This window comes from Pomacea canaliculata, linkage group LG13 (genome assembly GCF_003073045.1).
Source record: "Pomacea canaliculata isolate SZHN2017 linkage group LG13, ASM307304v1, whole genome shotgun sequence".
In the NCBI taxonomy this organism is placed as follows: domain Eukaryota; kingdom Metazoa; phylum Mollusca; class Gastropoda; order Architaenioglossa; family Ampullariidae; genus Pomacea; species Pomacea canaliculata.
The window spans coordinates 18,308,558-18,327,743 of NC_037602.1; the positions used below are offsets into that span (position 1 = coordinate 18,308,558).

Sequence of the window (19,186 nt, forward strand, 5' to 3'; positions counted from 1 at the left end):
CATGCTATGACGTGGACAAACGAAATAATGAAGTTGACCTTAAACTGTAAACAATAGGTTTTGGCGACACAAGAGAGGTAACGGTTATACGCATGACATTAGACAGTTTGATCATTAGTTGGTAGAACAAATAGGAATATGAAACTAACAGACAGACCCAGTCAGCCATCCAGCCAGCCGGACGAACAGAAATAAAAACTGACAAACGATGAAAAAAGTGCAAGAAAATAATTACGAAGACTGATCAAGCAGGAAGAAGACTGTCGCGGACACGTCGCTCACCCAGTGCCTGCGTTCGAACAGTGCACAGAGAAGGAGGGTGGTCGGTGGAGTGTCTCTTAAGCAGAACACGTGACGTGTGAGAAATGTGAGAATGACGTCAAGTGTCGTCTGCTGCGGGAGAGAGAGAGAAAGTCGCAGTGTTGAAAAAGCTGCCGTGTCTATGAGAGAGTCGTTTGCGTCAGTCGCAAGTGTATGTTCTGCGTGAAACATGTTTGCTGTGCGGCTCCAACATTTGCTTTTACACGATATCTAACTTTTTATATCTTTTCTTATACTCTTGAATGAAACCTCAAAATCGGTTTTGTTGCACGTCACGCTGTCTGTTGCCTTGGAAACGACCCCAACTAGTGCCCAAACAAACATTTATAAAAAGCTTTTAGCTCCTTTAATATTGGAGTGCGTAGACTCGAAATTTTTTTTTGAAATGGTGAACTAAAGGAAGGATCTACAATTTTAAGTGGGGAGATTAGTAAAATCAACACTTTTTGTTATTTTTTAGAAAATGGCTTTTTTACATTTAATAAAATTTTATTTCAAACATTGTAACTACTAAACTACTGATGTTTTGTTTAAAAAGCCTACCTTTGCTTGTGTCTGGGACTATGTCCAGATATGTGTGTGCACCAGACAATCTATTTTCTCTTTTTCTTGTTGACAACCAGGGCAGGGGTTTGACTTACATGCAACGGAATCACCATCAAATGGTATTTTCATGTAGATATATCAAAGTCTGCAGACATTTTATACCCTATTTTCGGTGCTTCAAAGAAGAGATATCCATGCTTGACAAAATTTTAATTGCTACAATTGTACGGAGATTTTATCTCTCGAGGATAGCTATAGACGATGGAGCCATAGTCTAGCTTGGAGCAGACCAGGACATGTTAAAGACGAAACAGGACTGTGCAGTTCCCCCCTTCTCCTCCGCAAGCTGGCATGGCCAGCTACTCCAAGAATGTCCAAGGCTTTTAGGCGCGGAGATTTGATATGAGGACGAAAATACAGTTTGCGGTCAAAGATGAATCCAAAAGCTTTACTTCCTGGACCACTCTGAGTACCGTGCCATTGACAGAGAAAAAGATTGGTTTGGAAACATGCCTCGCAGTTTATAAAAGTTGATGCATACTGACTTCCTCGTAGGAGAGAATTTGAAGCCATTTTCTGTTACTCGCCCGTGCGAACCTTTTACTCACACCCGAAGGGCTTCCGAGACATGGTATGGATCACCATTGGATGCAGAAAGCAAAGTCCTCTATATACAACGGGCCGCCCAACCTGGACAGAGAGACTTTTCAAATTGAAGCTATTTTCGCTGAAAATAGTAGGTGAGAGTGCGATGCCCTGAGGAACGCCTATTGTCTGTTCCTGAGGATCAGAGAGGACACACAGAACGCGGACTTAAAATAGGCGATGGGATGAAAGGCGGCATATTTCTCGGCAAACCAAGGATGTGAATGTCCAAAAGAACTTACTTGCTTACAGGTAGTGCTGTATGCCTTCTCCAAATAAAGAACACCCCTAGAACATGGTCTTTTCAGACAAATGCATCCCTTATCAACGTTTCGAAACAGGACCAAATAGTCCAGCGTGCTGATATATTGTTTTAAAGCTACAGTGAAGGTCGGAAACGAAACCCTGAGACTCAAGGTTCCAGGTGAACCGGGCATTCAACACGTGTTCTCAAGTTTTGCGTAGACAACCAGTGAGAGCGATAGAAGGTAAGAATTTATATAAGGATCCTTACGAGATTTTGCGATGGGCACCACAACTGCCTCTCTTCACGAGAGAGGAAAACAGCCAGACACCCAAATTAAGTTAAGGAAAAGGAGGAGGAGGAGGAGGAGGAGGAGGAGGAGGAGGAAAGAGACCTGTGGAAGATGGAAGCTTATAAGGAATGTTGTGTAGGTCAGGTGCACAGTCCTTGCACTTGTGAGGGCCTGCTGCAGTTTCGTTACAGAGAAAGATAGTTTATACTGTTTAGAGTAGATGTCAGAGAACTAACCCTGATCCCATGGTTCCGTGAGAACAGTCTCTAACCTGCAGATGGCCTATTGAGTCAGCCTGAAACCTTCATTTTATCTTCTTCATGGCCGCCCACACCACCAGGGAAGTGGTACGGGAGGACAATGACGACAAACCTCTGCCACGAACATTTTCTGCTTTGTTTAAAAAAAAACATAGCGAGCCCCTGCTAGGCTGCGTCTAAAATTCAACACATTTTCCGGAGTGAGTAGGTGAAAGACAAGAAGTTGAATCTTTTTTTGGAGCATGCTGTGCCATCCGGCACTCTGCAGTGAACCTACAGACACACAGATGGTTTTTCCGGTTCCCTTTTTACGGAATAGTTGTCAAAGTAATGTCAGCTAGGACAGTCTTAAAAATCTTTACAGGATGTTCCTGCAATTATCTAAATTAAAACTAGAACTCAAACAGGCAGGCGACGCAGTTGTCATGAAAAGCAGGCCAATCTGTTTTAATCAGGTTCCACCCGCTGTCATAAAAGTTATTGTCGTGCTCCAAAGTACCATTTTAAAAAATGTAAAATTAATGGAAAGTGATCACTGCCGCATAGGTCATCATGTACAGTCCAGTTAAATTCTAATAATAATTTTGGACCAACAACCGATGGTGAATAAGGTCAGGAATAATGAGACATGACTGGAGCAGAACCAAGGACTAATAAATAACCTGTCAGCGATATTTCGTAACACTGTCTACAACATTCTCCAATAGTGATGATACTGTTGTGTAACCTTCTCACAAAGACTAATCATTTCTTGCTTTATTTGGATGTTACCGAAGATGTTTTAAAGATTAGCTCCATGCCGATTATAAAGAAGGCAAAGTAATCATGTTACAGCTATTTATCAGGGATGAAAGAATCCTGGATTTTATGTGATGCCAATGCTAATCACTCTTAAGGGACAATGGAAATGAGATTAGGTTCAGAATTACCCATTTCTTCCCTATGTCTCTTTTCGGCTTGCAACAAATAGTCTTATCTGTCTCCTCTCCATCTTCTCCTCTTTATCTTACTCGTTTGTGCGTCCATGCTTGGTGCCGTTATACAGCCACAATGTTCCATCAATGATACTGTTGATTGTTAATGATATAACAAAATTGTTCGAAAGGGAAAAGATGCCATTAGAAACTCAAAATGGAGATATTCTTGAGTGTGTAGTGCCTGGAAACAAACAAGTCTATCTTTGTACTGTGATAGAATCACATTGTTGGTACACCACGACCTACAACGGCTTGTAATGCATTCTATAAAAATATCATTGCCCAGTTTCGCTGTTACATGACTTATGGCAAAATACATAGTGTGCTTTGATTAGTTCTTTAAATGGACCGAGAATTCCACTTCAATGTATCAAACGCAGAGTACAGTGAGAGTGATGGCAGCTGTGCACGCTTGCAGTGTTGTCAGATACCTCATCGTGGACTCTTCGGAATTACAATCATCAGGCGCTCTAACAAAAAGCACGAAAGTCCTGTTAATTTGAAATAAGAGACCTAGAAAAAATATGAGAAATGATCCATCTTAGACGTTAATTGTTTTGCTGAATGCCAAACATCAACCGTCCAGCATAAAAGGTTCGACTTCAAGTGTTTTCTACATGCGTTCCCTAGGGTTTCGAACTAAATATCTGTTCAAGTGATTATCCCCACTTATTTGCTGAGATTTACACTTCAAGTACTTTCTTTGTTAGACATACAGTTCTAACGTCTGCCGTTTCACTTTTTTTTCGAAAAATCAAAACAAAAACAACAAAAAAACAAAAAAAAAAACAAAACAAAAAACAAAACAAACAAAAAACAAAAAAACAAACAAACAAAAAAAAAAAAACTGGCGCGAATGAAACGTACGAACGATTTGGCGCGGACGCGAACAGAAACCGATTCAGCAGTTAAGAGAATTATGACCACCTAAACAATATTATTTTCATTTCAGTTTCAAATTTAAAATATTGTATTATACTAGTAGGAAGCCTGTATTTTTTCGAGTGTGCAGATTAAGAGAATGGATACTCAGTAATGCTACATGTATATAATGTTTCCTCCATACCAGCCAATATTTTGCAACATCTTCAAAAATCACATCAGCAATTCTGAAAGTGTCAATATTTACGGCGAACAGGTTGATTAGCTTTACGTCCTTCAGAGAAAACAAAAGTGAATTTACAATGTCTTTCTGGTGTCGTTATAAGAAATTCATTTTCTCATGATAACAATAAATTGATGATATCTTTGAACAAAACGTTTTAATTTAAAACTAGCTGTTATATATATATACTTTTCAAAGGGACTAACCTAAAGGCACAGACGACACATGAGAAGGACTTGTAGCACAATTTATTGCAAACACTATTTTTTTCCTGACAATAAGGTGAAGCTGCTAATTTCTACATGACACAAAATTACAGCAATGTCAACTCTAGGACAGTTTTCTCGCCAAATATTGTGTACAGAGCATTGCGTCTCTGGCTTTAGAGTCATCTGTCAGTTGTCTTCCTTGTAACATACAATTTAAAATATGTGAAATGGTAAATATAAAAACAATGCAACTGCTTAATAATCAGAATGTATAGTTCGGAATCTGAATAAAAGTTGACCGGGAAGGATTCTTGGAAAATTAAGTACTTTTTCACACAAATATGTGTGTGTGTGTGTTTAGTTACACGAGCAACTTTAAAAAATGCAGTAGGAGAGGGTCTAAACTGAAGTGTGCCAGAAAACAAACAGCAACAAAAAAAAAAACCATTGTGCGAATACATTTTAAGGCCCACTTCGTTTTTATCCTCTGTATTCCAAAACTATGATTTGCATTCCTCCCCGCCCCCATTATTCCTTGAAAGCGAGATCATTTTTAACGAAAAACAGAAACAACTGTTGTTTATTCGACTTCGTTAATATCCTCTGCCGAAAATGTTGCAAAAGCAGCCGAGAATGGTTTCACGGTGTCAGAATTCTTTATTGCCCTTTCCCTTAAAAATAACTGTTTGGATGTGAACAGAGTCACGTACCTAGTGTAATACAACAAAAGATAAATAGGAAATATGACATGATATGAAGACTGATGAAGACACATAACCACAAGCCATTCAACTAAACGTTTTTTTCAAGCTACCATTAAATGTTAGTGCTACACCAATGGACAAAAGCGTCCATGACCATCCTGCACGAGACAGGAACTGCACTGTGGTCTGAACTGGACAAGTGCTGTAGCGGTCTTTCTCTAGTAGAATACACTCCGCATATTACTTATTTTTGACAACAGTTGTTTTGTTGTTATAGGTAGTGGTTTTAAACAGCGTTTTCTATTCGCACAAAACACAAAATGCCGGATCTGAAAAATTACTGCATCATTTCAGGAAAGAGATCGTTGCGATATTTCATGTTTCAAAAGGTAAAAAAAAAACATGTTTCCCAGTATGAAAAGAAAATCCATTTGGATTTAACACCGGTAAAAAATATATTTTCTTCCAGGTGAAATTAGGCAGTTAATTGACTTCAAGACAGGCGCAATAAAGACGAGGAAAAAATGTCAAGCGAAAGGTTTCAATGAAGACAAGCGTTTAAGCTTCACATCTCTTGTGCAATGGCATGCATGCTAACGATAAAGATGAAACTAGAAATTCTTCTGGTCTTCTGCACAACATGCTCACCACAAGCAAAAAGGAGGCTGGCAGGAAAAAGAAAGGATGGCTGTAGCAGGAGCTGCAATGACACGAAACTGTTCACAGACGCAAGCCCCTAATATCAACCACGCATCCACAAATAAACACAAGTCATAATAATCTGTATAGGTACACTTAATGAGCGCCTACATGCTACAATATTTTTCTTCAAAATTTTTATTTGAAAATGTACCTCCTTGAAACTGAAACTCTTTGGTTAAACCTTCGCGTAGAAAGTTTTGTAAAGTGTATGCAATAAGTGAGAAAGAAAGTTAAAAAACTATTCCTCTACAATGTGATTCAATAACTTGTTTAACTATTAACTTTTCAAACTTTCGCAAAAAATACTGCAACAAACTATGAACTACAGTGCAGCATTCTTTTGACACTTCCCTAAAGGCGGGGTGTTTTCAATTTGTAATTTAGGTAATGAGAAAAAATTCTGTAAAAAATATCCTATGTATGTAAACGATCTTATAAATCTTACTGTAACATTTATTTATGCAACTTTATGCAACTGATTATCATACTAGGAGGATATCCTTCTCCATAACATCAGTGGGGCGAACATCCCATCCAAACACGTCTGCAGGTAGTGGATAGGAGGCCAGTTGTAAGATAGTGGATGTCAGTAGTGAAATAATCTGGGCTTGTCCGAACAAATACCATGGATCACATGGCGGTGTTTGTAAAAGGACGGGTTAGGATACCATGTAGCGCTGTTATCTCCACAAAATACTCCGAAAGTTCCAACGAGCGACGACAGGCTCACCAGGAGAAGAACAACGCCTACACTCTATCAAGACTCCAACGACCAAACAAAGAACGAAAATGATGAAAATGCTATCTGCAACACTATATGGAGCGACTTCAACGTCCAAAAGGACGATTTAGACCAGTTGTGGAATGTAGAATGACTGCTTTGGGTTGTGCCTCAAAATCACACTTTGACACATTAGCAAGAATAAAAATAAAATTTAGGCATCGCATGAGGTCAACTCCATTCATGCCATAAATTCAGTAACTTGTTTGCAGAGTCTAAAGGGCAACAGTATAAAGTTCCTCCTCCAAGCTGCAAAGTTTAAAAGTCACCTAATGCACAAGAGAATGTCAGAGCCCATAAAATGTAGATTCCACAGAAGCAGAAACTCGCAGACAAGAAAGACAGGACTCAGACCTATTCCAACAAGCTAATGAAAACTTTTCCACCTACAACCTACATCTCCATGGAGATGTCTCCGTCGACCAGAAACAACATCCCTGGCATCTTCAAAATACTCAAACAGATTTACAAGGGAAAGCGATCTCCTTTGAGTGCATCCACCAAGCACACTCACATTAACTATGGACACATGTATACACAGACGGATCAGCTGAAGAAGCCTCCAGAAACGGAGGAGGCAGAGTCACAATCCAGCTTAGTGAAGGTAAAAAAAAACCACTCCAAAATGCGATCCCGAAAGGCAAGTACTCCACAAACTATAAGGCCCTGCAGAGTGCGGCTAAGATACTTTGGGACAACAGAAAAGATTCACAACAAAGTCATCTTTACTGACGCTCAATTAGTCTTGGAAGCCCTTTCAAACAACGGGAACAAGGAAACGAATACACTTGCATCAGCCCTGAGGATCCTGTAACAATCCGATGAACAAACAGTCTTACAGTGGATTCCTTCCCATTGCAATATCTCTGGCAATGAGGCTGCTGACAGACTGGCAAAGGATAAAGAAGGATGATCCACGAGGCCCGCAAGGTTAGCTTTGCAGAGGCCAAGACAATAATTAAAGCCAAGCAGAAGAAAATATGGATCCAACAGCATCTTAACTACAGCAGCGAGGACCCACTTTACAGACTAGACAGAGAAGAACAGGTGACCCCCATGAGGCCGAGGACGGGTCATTCCAGACTGAGACATCATACGTACACTTAATTCCACATTAGAGAGTCCCCAGAGCGCCCCACCGGCACGGCCCCACTGACGGTGGTCACTTCCTGTAGAACTGTCCAACCCACCAGAACCATAGAGGAGAGACATGGCCTGCTGACATACTTATTAAGGAGAATATCTTCGGATCACTTTGTACTACACAGTTTTTCAGGGCTTCTGGAGTTTCTGTCTGAGAGTTCGAAAAAGAAGATGATCTCATAATTTAAGCAGAGTGCGGTGTAAGTGTGTGTATATATATACGCGCGTGCGTGCGTGAGAGAGAGAGCGCGGACAACGTACCATAAAGAAGTGACATCACCCAGACACCTTTCACTCGTTCTTATTTATAGCAACATACTAATGAGACGGAAAAAATTGCTCGCGACACCTGCAAGCTGCACGAGTCGAGTCAAATGAGTTCTGACAGTGTCTGTCTGGCCAATTCAAAACTCGGTAGGAAGAAAATTGAAGAGTCGGCAGTCACATAACGATCAGACTGGGTTAACAGTCGTAAGGATATTCGTGTATTTAAGGATTGAAATCAGTGAATTAAAGACGATAGATTGATACCGTCATGTCTTCAACTCCTACTTCATTTCAGATATATACAACAGAAGCATAACACAAAAACCACGCAAAGAACTCGCGAGATTTTGACAGGCAATCTTATCAAGCAATCTATCAAGTTCTTTTCACAAAATAATCACACAAAATGTAAAATTGCGAAGACACCCAAAACCACAATTCCAACAGAGTGATGCGATCAATCACTCTTTTCTTGCTCCCAAGGCACTATTAGCTCTCACTTTAAACTCACTCAAAGTCTATACAATGTAACTACATTCGCCAAAATATACTGTTGAGATTACATCACCAACGAAGAACTCCACCGAAGAACTGAAACCGAGTCCATCACCACGCAGGTTCAACGAAGGCGTTGGCGATGGATTGGACATGTGCTCCGCCAGCAGACAGCAGACCTTTCCAGAGTCGCCCTACGATGGACTCCAGACGGCCGAAGAAAACGAGGCCGCCCAAAGGAAACTTGGAGAAGAACAGTGGAAAGGGAGATGAAAGGAAAGGGCTGGACATGGGGTCACCTAGAGCGGGTTTCAGCCGATCGACATCGGTGGCGGACTCTGGTTGAGGCCTTATGTGCAACCTGATGCACGAAGAGGAATAGATAGATAGATAGATAGATTACATGTTTTATTCTCTTCATGTCTGAATAAACTATTCCGAAAAAGGAAAAAAATAAATAACGCCATTTTTTCAGTTTAGTGAGTTCTCGAAAACAACTTCAGGAGGAAGAGCAGCATCGAACAAGAAAAGAATAAAAACTAACTGCAGCTGTAGAAAAACGGCGATAGGTTAACATTTCCATCATCGATCCCTTAAAACGTTGACAAAAAGACAACATATTCACCTCATGGAGCGACAGACGGCACGCACTAGTGCCAGGCTTGCAGCTACAACTTTCTCTATTATTCGAGGTTTGGGCCTCGGCGTTAAGAAAACACAAAAACTGTAATATCGCTCGTCTTTCAATTTAGCCGTGTTCGCCTGAGCAGAACTGAAATATTACTCAACATGGCCAAAGCAGTAATGCAGAAATGTGGCGAAATTATTGATCTTCATATTACCAACAATTATTGATCTCAAGACACGAAGACCTCGCAAACTTTACAAAGTTTTTTTTTTTAAAAAAAGTTACTGTACAATTTTTTCCAGGATTCTCAGGGAACATCAAGAATAACACTTCATTGCTCTTAAACTATGGATCATAAAGCGCCTTTTTCATAAAGCCTCTCAAGCTTAAGGCGAACTTGAGATTTTCATGTAAACTGCACGCTGCACATAATTCACGAAGCTGCGTCTAAACTAACCCATCCTCCCTCTAAAAATAAGTTCAGGATGTTGGTTGATCATTGCTAGGTTTCTAGAAGACATTTTCGTGAATATAGAGCGATATGATAATAAATTAACAAACAGAATACGACTACAGGGAGGGGAAAGATGTAAAGATATGACAGCATGCTGTGCAAAGGACCAGCCTGAAGATGCAAGACATAAGTCTGTTCATGAAGAACCTCTCTGTGCCCCGTCTGCAGCCTGTGGCTCAGGGCTGTAGGTAAGCATCCATCAATATCAGCCGCTGCTGAGTGGAACGGGGAGACTGTGGAAGAGGAGAAGGCCAAGGCGAAGCAGCCAATCATTTCTCGCTGAGTGCGAGGCTAGTGATGCTGGCACAGACTCTTCTCGAACCTCACAACTCACCGTTTGTTTCAGTTACCTCACGCACACGAGTCCTGGGGCCAGGTGCACAGTGTCGCTAGACACTAGATGAAAGACTAACACGACACCTGGAAGATGTATCAGCTTTTATCTTTTTTTTTTAAATAGTGTGTGCTCTGACACTATGTTCCTGCCTCTTGTGTCATACAGGACTGTTCTATGATAGCTCGATATCAGCAGACATGTTAAGTCCCTTTACCAGTATGTAGATTATTGCCCAGTATGTTTGTATTGTAGATTTACAAATTCTTGTATTCTTTTGTGTTTGGTCTGTCGGCTAGAGAGTCCCACGGCTCACACAACGTAAATCAATAAGCTCATTAACCGCCAATTTTCACGATTTCTATCTGACACAAGTAATTCATATCTTCACCTCATTTTCGTGAATAGCAAAAACGATTTTTGTCTAGCTTTGTGGACTCAGAAAAACCTTTTGCCATGGGTGAAACAGGGTGCGTGGAGGCTGAAAATCAACCTTAAACTTTGGTTACTTTTTCGGGATTTATAATAATTATAATATAGCGCATTTCCCTGCAGCACGCTCAACGCCCTTTGACATAATCGGCTTGAAAATATGTTTATTATACACACAAAGAGAAAGCGCTCTCTCTCTCACACACACACATGCACACAAGAAGCATAAAGTATGAAAAGAGAAAACCGCCAGCTACCCAAATTATTTTCGAAAAAAGACAGCTCTTAAGAGCCAGACGTCAAAGCATCGAAGGTGTTTCTGCATTAATCAATCCAAACCGCTAAATTAACGAAAGTTAAATCATTTCATGTTGATGCATGTTCTACATTTCTACTTCGTGTTCTATTACTTGCAGTATTTTGTTGAAGTCGTTTATCATGAAGCAAATCTTCACTGACTAAACGTGCGAGTTCACAATACAGGAAGTCAATCAACAGGTAGCAGGCAGAAAGTTAAAAGAAGTCCAAGACTGCTGTCAGAAAAAGGTTGCGGGAAGTGTTGGAGAGATAAATGTGAAACGAGAGCACTAATATAAGAAGGCATTTTGTATGCAGTGGAGAACTGAAGATCATTTTTCTTCTTGTCGCACGTGTTACAAAAGGAGATTTCTTCCAAGACGAACATATTCAATTGTTTCAATTAAAAAATTCGGCCAAAGTAGAAACAAATTAAGCACCCAGACTTTGCGGTCAGTGGACAACATAAAGATGCTCAAGTGGAACTGAATGTGTAGTGACTCCACAACATTAATAACAGTGCATTTATACAGCATCCTTCGCCAGAACCAAAGTCGGGCTGACAGTGTTTTACATAACAGTATACGCACAGGTGCACGAACATATCCCTTTACTGGGTTGGCATCCAATGAGCCTTTATACAAGAGCATGCACACAAACAGCACACACACACACACACGCGCGCACGTGACATAACACAGCTTGTGCGTGCCTGCAAGACATATTGTAGCATACATGACTACCAATTTTACCACGAATGTTTCCTGAACTGGTAGACACCATTCTTCTAAACATCCTAATTAAATGAACAACACCTAGTTAATGTAACATAACAGACTAAAAAAAAACAACAACTCAAGAACACACTACTATAACACAGTGTTTCCATCCCTCCCAGGAAATGCAGAAAAATGAGGTCGGGTTAACGTTTTTAAGAAAACATCCGGCATGGCATTATAAGGTTTCTGCAACTTCCTGCGCGCACAAAATGTCAGCACACAGTTCTCTTGTGTAAGTAAATGTTATCGGTCAAAACGACAGCAATGTTTCAAATGAACTATTAAAAACCTGGAAAAAGAAGCCATCAGATGATGAACAGCTTTGTTGTGACTGGGAAGTTTTGGCTTTGTGTCATTACTTTTTCATACTTTCCTTCCAAATATGTTTAGTGATCAACAGTCACAACACTGTTGACAGTGACAAGTTCTTCATATAGTCTTTCTAGAACGCCTCGGTTTACGATAATAAAAATCACTAGATTAATTGCTTCAAAACCAGCAAGCACATTTAAAAAAGCTACGGTTAAAAATCAAAAGAATTTTTCTGATGACGTGTAACCTATTTTTGCTACAATATTTAACTCGTTATGATCATCGATCTCTCACACGAACGGCTGCCAACGTTTCAAATGGCTGTTGTCTTATTCATCCTGCCCTCTACTATAAGAGCTAATTTGGGTTAAAGATGGATTGCATCCTGGAGACACTTTCCGTGCTCTGTGCAACGATCTTTGTTGACAAATACGTCTCGGAAAAACGAGAGGACGTGGACCAGGACGCGGGAGGAAGAGAATGATCAAAGAGACTGAGGCAACAGCAACGCTAACAATGCCGGACAAGAGGAAAACAAGTCTAACGTTCTCTCCGATGTAAATGCGACACAGTTTGTCTTCTAGCTAAATAGCATACCGCCAAAAGCTAAAATGGTAAGAAGGTTGCTCATGGCCTTCATGTAAACCTTGCATCTTCCGATACGAGAGGGTGCTCATTATATCAAACACAAAGCAATGCATATAAGGTATTTGGTTAAATGTGATTTTCCCCAAACAAATGTAAAAAAGAGCAATATAACTGGACATATCACCATCATCTTCCACATCAGCAGCAGTTTCTTTGCTACAAGTGGCAGGAGGAAAACAAACCCTGGAGACAGTACTAGGAACTCTCAATCACTTACATTACACAGGGATTGTCTGATATGTGCTGAATGACCGGATGTTTTCACGGAAGCTCCTGACAGCAATCTCAGTATTTGCTAAACTCTGCTGTTTAAAAGTTTAACACATTCAATCACAAGGTGTTATCGCCAACACTGTGTGAAGGCGTCCCTCATTCTGCTGAAACAATAATTTGTCGGAAAAGAGCTGTTGTCGGCCAGTTTAAAGGGAAAGCTAGAAAGACTAAATGGCGGATTCAACTTTCCCCTATTCATACAGCGTACAAATGGACACACGATGCATACGTGCTCATGCAGATATGTGTTCCCTCATCTTTAGCCAAAGATAACTAGCAGATTGCATGGTCTGAGATGAGAGATAAAAGAGTTATGAACTGTTTTACTGATGGAAAAATTGCTGAAATTAATAATGTTAAGAAGTATCATCACAGTTCAGAGGACATTATGCAGTTAGTAAAATTTTTCAGTGTCAGCGTTTCTGTAAAAGCAAATAAAGCCAAAGCTATGACAGAAACTTCAAGTTGAGTAAAAGCACTGACTAAATTCCCTCAGCGTAATTTAACAGAAACCAAATAACAGTTCAGTCATAAATAGTAAGATCAGCTTACAAAAAAAAAAAAAAAAACTTCACCTGTTACATGAAGGCTCTATTTCAAAGTCTAGTGGTCCTATCACTTAAAAATTCCTTAGCGGAGGAAAACAACGGATATAGCAAAGGAAATAATTCCCATCGAATCCGTCTTATGCGGGATCGACGTAGTTATTTTTTCTTCTTCAGCAGATGAGAAATATGAATAAAGCAGGCAGCTGAAATGAGGCAGGAATGAGAGCGGTAGAGCCGAGGTTAAAAAATGTGTTAAGGAGGAAATGACATGAAAAAGGAAAAAAGAGAAAGGGAAAGAGAAAGCTAGAGGGCGCGAATCTCTTGCCGTCCTTTTAATTGTCTCCAGTTATAACTGGACTGTGCTTTTTGATCGCCACTTGCCCTAAACTATTATTTTCTAATGATGCCATTTCTGATACAACACCAATACTGGTGTACCCAGCGGAGTGTACTCTCTCCTTTCTTGTTTGCCTTGTAAACGAAGGGGTGTGGACACAGGAACGAAAACTGCCCTATACTGTAGTTAAATTTGCAGACGACACCGGATTTACAGGACCGATTTCTAACGATACTGCAGGCAGGACATTGATTATTTGTTTTCACCCAGTCGTAAAATATTCATAGCATTATTAAATTTCCCTCACATTTTGAGTTATTGAAACACAAATATTCAATGAGTCATAGATTTCAGGAGAGACATCTGTTCTCAACTTGAGACTGTCAGTAAATGTGTGTGCATCAGAACATCAACATTCAAAGACAAATCTTTAATGAGGCCTGGACTGTGCCGGACTGAAGTTTTCGTGCCTGTAACTGCCATACGCTGACAGCCCAGAGCGTCCTCTGTTCTCATTAAGGCTATTCAAGTCTCGTTGTGTACAGTCCGATTGCATTGAAGAAATATTTGATGAAAAAAACAGTGTTGCTAAATAAGATAACTTTTACACTGTTTCTAATGCAGCCTCAGATTTAAAAAAAAAGTTAAATCACTACAACAAGTTATAGAGACATACAAGGGTCCTTCATTTCCAAGAAAGAGATCCCGGGAGTATAGACAACTTATCGAGAAGAAAATCACAATAAATTCTAAAATGTTAACATTTGCCCCTTACAAAAATAATCAAAGCTTCGCCATACCTGAGGGTGTGCGGGCAACGATAAACATGATCCTCAGCAGCTTCCTGCATGACGAGCGCCTGCAGCACAAGTAATTCTCCAAGAGTCGAAACAAGCCCACCAAGAGACCTGAGAAACGTAAAGAAACAATGTTACTTGCACAATGAGAACATGTTCCTACATTTACTTACACTATGAAATGCACCTTAAAAATTAATACACATATAAAAAAGATCACTAGTAATTTATTTTCTTGATTTTTAATGTAAACGTGGTAAAAAAATCACACTAGTAATAATTTTGAAGTTTATTAGGCTGAACGATTTAGACCAGTAACTGTCTCACACACACACTACAGTGTGAGCTAAGTAGGTTCACTTAACATTTTAGAGCCATGCTTCTTTACGACAGGTTCCACGCTCCAAAACTAAACGCCATATCCGACTGCCACCAAGTTATAGGACAAAATACCGTTGTATTTCTGTCCTTACTCTTCCAGCTTGTAATTCAATTACATGTAAATATAAACCACCTTTATTTGTGAAACAGGCGGCTCTGGTACAGAATATGAAGCACATTGTTTTACTTAGTATCTCAGAAGCAATATCTCTGATATAATATATGTGAGCTATGTCTTATACAAAAATGCCGACATCTTGCATCCAGTATGTTCAATGAAGCGTCCTGATTAATGAGTCTCTGTTGTATAAAGAGAAAAAGATCGCTCTGGCACGGAGATATCCTAGTGCAGCTGTTGAAGAGACCCCCCCCCTTCCCATCCAGGAATGTCATCGTCAGCATGTTCAAAATCTTATTTTCGCTTTTTTTCGTCAACATGTCGCGAGCGCTTTTTCCCGTCTCGAAGGATAACAATTCTATTTCCCTCGCCAGAACGAGGAGCACGAGATAATGGGCCCACGAAATGGCCCAGAACCTTTTTACCACCTTCTCCCATCACTCTTCATCAACGAGAAAGTCTTTTGTTTCTCTAAACACAAAGAGTTAAGCTGATCTCTGTTTATCTAACCTGGTATGTTTTAATTTTGCTTTGTTACAATTCTCACGAAGCCGTGATTTTCAGCGATTGATTAAAGGGTTAAGATTCCTTAGTAGTGTCTTCGACAGAGTTTTATAGGACTTCTTTAACACAATAAATCAGTTTCAAATTTAAATTAACTTTTTAAGTTTAGAAGGAAGCTTTATCTAGTCATGCGTCATGTCAGCATTAAAGTCGGTTAACCAGCTGGACAGCAGCTTTCATTCTTCCCAGGTTGCACACTCAGGCACTCGCGCTGCTCTCCACGTGCAGGGCGCACAAGCATGCGCAGGAAGAGAAGAAGTGAAGAGAGTAGGCGCCTTCCTTGTGCATCCGTGTGTGTAAGTACGTGCCCGTCTATGTGCTTGCCTTAGGGGCAGCTAAATCTGAGCTTAAAATATTAGCACTCAACATTCTCCGAAAGGAGCTGGTCACACAATTTCTTTTTACTTTTCTTTTCTACGTAAAATTGTCTTGCAAGCATTTCTTTTGTCATATAAATCTGAAAGAAATGTATTATACAGTGTCATTAATTTATAAATGACTATGATGAACGTTTAAGGCAAGCATGCATGCGATTAAATCTGTATTCAAACTCTATTTTCGTAAAACAAAGTTACTTCATGTATCATTTCCTACACCTTAGGTTTCAAACAAGAAGTCTCGCAGCCTTGTGCCGTGGCAAAAGTAAACCGTGATTTACAGCATCTAGGACACGCCTCTCTCTTGTCGTTGCTTTTAACCTTCCAAGAAGGATTAGAAACCTATTCCCTGGTAGGCGGTGAGAAAAGTTTTCCGCTCACTAGCACGATGGAGCCTCTAATCCGTGACCTTCCGACAGTCGAGCGCCCTAGCCACGGGACTGAGGCTGCAGGCTGAAGCAGTTGCCATTGACTACCACTTCGATAGCTGCACATTCTGTGCTCCCTACTTGTCTCCTTCTGTCCGACCACCGGTGTACATTCGCATGCTCTTGCTCAGAAGGTGCCTAAGTCTGTACACTTAAGGACAATACTGGGGTCTGGCGAGTCTTGGCATTGAAAGCTCTTCGTGTTTCAGACGACGCGAGCAGAAATCGCCATTTTCGTTTGGCTGAAATCGATGATCCTAGCGATGTGCTGTGTCCTCAGTCTTAAACAATTGTCGTCTTCACATCACTTGAGTCCAAGCAGTACCTCATGCTGTCGGCATAAAATTAATGTTTCTTAATAAATTTTAATGTTAAAGCTGCTGTATAACTACGTTTGTTTCTCACATTCTTAAATCCAACAAGAAAAACAGTTTGGGGTAATCAAGTTCGGGTAATTTCTTTCCATCCATCCAATCCTGCACTGGGCTCTTTACGTTCCGTGTATCGAGTGGGACTGTATTTCCAATTCCCATCCTACTTGGACTGAATTCTGCACTGAAAACCGCTCATTACCCTGACACTTCTGCATCACATTATGTCTTGTTAATATAAGAGAAAGATGAAAGCTTTGTCAATTTTCTGGCAAACTATGAATTTTTTTCTTTACTTCTTTACCTTTATAAATGTTCAGTATTAGACAAGGTTGAAAACCTCTTATCAAGAAAACATGCGCGAAAACAATCGACTTAAAAATTTTAAAGCATATTTTTTCAGAGGAGGTCGGTGATAAATATATTTTTTAAACAATTACAAGCGCGCGAGAGCAGCATAAAAGAATACCCATGCATTAATGTCACGACAGTTTAATCTTCCTATCGCGTTTGTGCAGCTAATAAATGATTCAATTCAGCCCACACATTTTCTGTTTGCACAGAACAGGCAAATATTTCCTTCATGAAAATTGCTACCTTCAATGTTAGAAATGCCATCAACAGCCCAACTACACGAAAGCGTCAAGCTCTGGAGTTTTTCGATTCCAAGAGCTTTTGTAGTGTTTGTGAAAAACAACACTCTAAAGACGAGTATTAATCGTCTTCACTGCCACATTCATACGCAAAAACCGAAAGACGAAACGCACAAACTAAGGGTTGCTAGCGTAAACACTTTAAGTTTGCTGTAGCTTCTTCTAAATTTCTTTCTGAATTTCTGCGTCTCAAGTTCATACCTGGAACTGTTTACAGATAATAAAATGTGCTTTATAAATAGAGTTTTTTTCCCGATGTGCTGAAAGGATGGCAGTTGAGTTACTTGCTCGGACATTCTAATAACTCATTAATGCAATAAAGATCCTCTCAAACCTTGCGGTCTACTACAACCAATCAGGCACGCTTTAACTATGTCAGGTTAACAAATTTGATTCATAATAAATAGCATATTCATAGTCACCTCGATTGTTTTATAGCTTGATTTAAAAAACCTTTTTTAGTTTTTAAGTACTAGAAATCTGCACTTGTATGTGCACCATCACAAGAAAGCAATTTTACTTTCTAACGTGATGATGATGGATGATGATGATGATGGATGACGGATGATGGTGACTGATGATGACTGATTGATGAATAATTTGTAAAGAGCATTTCCTGGTGTAGATGCAAGCCCAATACTCTGCACACGAAAGACTACAAACGAAGTGACAGTCAACGATACCAAAAAAAACCAAACACAAACAGCTAGCAAACAATGACACCATGGCAACATTTTCCAACGGGGCCGGACACAGAGCAAAGAGCAAGGCCACTGTATTCCCGAGACAATAATTTCACCTAAACTACTCTTGGTTAGAAAAGGCACGAATGAACAAACAAAGCCTGATCTTTTTCTCTGCCAAAGTATATTTTTCACTCGTTCATCCACAAAGCAACATCCCACGATTCGATTTAGTCATTTCGTGCAGCGAGTTGTGCTCATCTTCAGATGTTCTGAATGTTTTCACGAAGTCGACCCGTACAAAGTGAGCGCCACAGTCAAAAGAAATTAGAACCACAGCCAAGGATCTGGGTCTTTGCCGTCGTTCTGACATTACGTTCTGACGGCCAATGACATTCTTCGGTCTGGCCTCAGCAGAAAAGAGAATTATCACGCGCCGGTCTCACCGATACTTGCATTTCCGGAGAAGCGGCAACGAGACGATCATTAAATTAAAAGGTCTCAGGGAAGAGCACTCTGGTCAAGTGGGTCAGCTACGCAGAATCTTGACGGGGTGGGAGAAAGAAAACAGTCTTTTCAAAAGGAAACCTGGGGTTGTTCTTTATTTTAGCACTACATAGCTGAAGGAGACCTAAAAGACCAAAATTACAAAGAATCACTGTAGACGAGCAAAAGTTACGACTAATTTCTACCAGCTGTTGAACCATTGCTCACACACACGAAAAAAACAACACACAACAACAACAACAACAACAACAACAACACAACAACAACAACAACGTAGAAGTAGTAATAATTCCTTTGCAACGCTGAAATTGAAAGCCAGGCATGACAGATTCCAATATCGCCTAGCTACAGGTCCAGAAAGATTTACATTTCTATACTAAATACTCGTTTCCATAGGCACACATCATTTTCATCACTCGCTGATGCTAAAAGCGATATCTCATTTTTTTCCCAACTCTATGCAGATATGCTGTTTTTATAGCCTCTAAAGAAAAATGGCATAATCGTGTGCTTA

General features: G+C 40.1%; 1 protein-coding gene across 3 annotated transcripts in view; it reads right to left on the reverse strand.

Moving 5' to 3' along the window:
- Positions 1-19,186, reverse strand: part of LOC112553652 (focadhesin-like) — a 137,005-nt gene that overhangs the window by 48,717 nt on the left and 69,102 nt on the right. For all 3 annotated transcript variants that reach the window (XM_025221008.1, XM_025221007.1, XM_025221006.1), the window contains one exon: positions 14,594-14,701. In XM_025221008.1, coding sequence (XP_025076793.1) covers positions 14,594-14,701 — 108 coding nt within the window. The remainder of the gene's footprint in view (positions 1-14,593; positions 14,702-19,186) is intronic.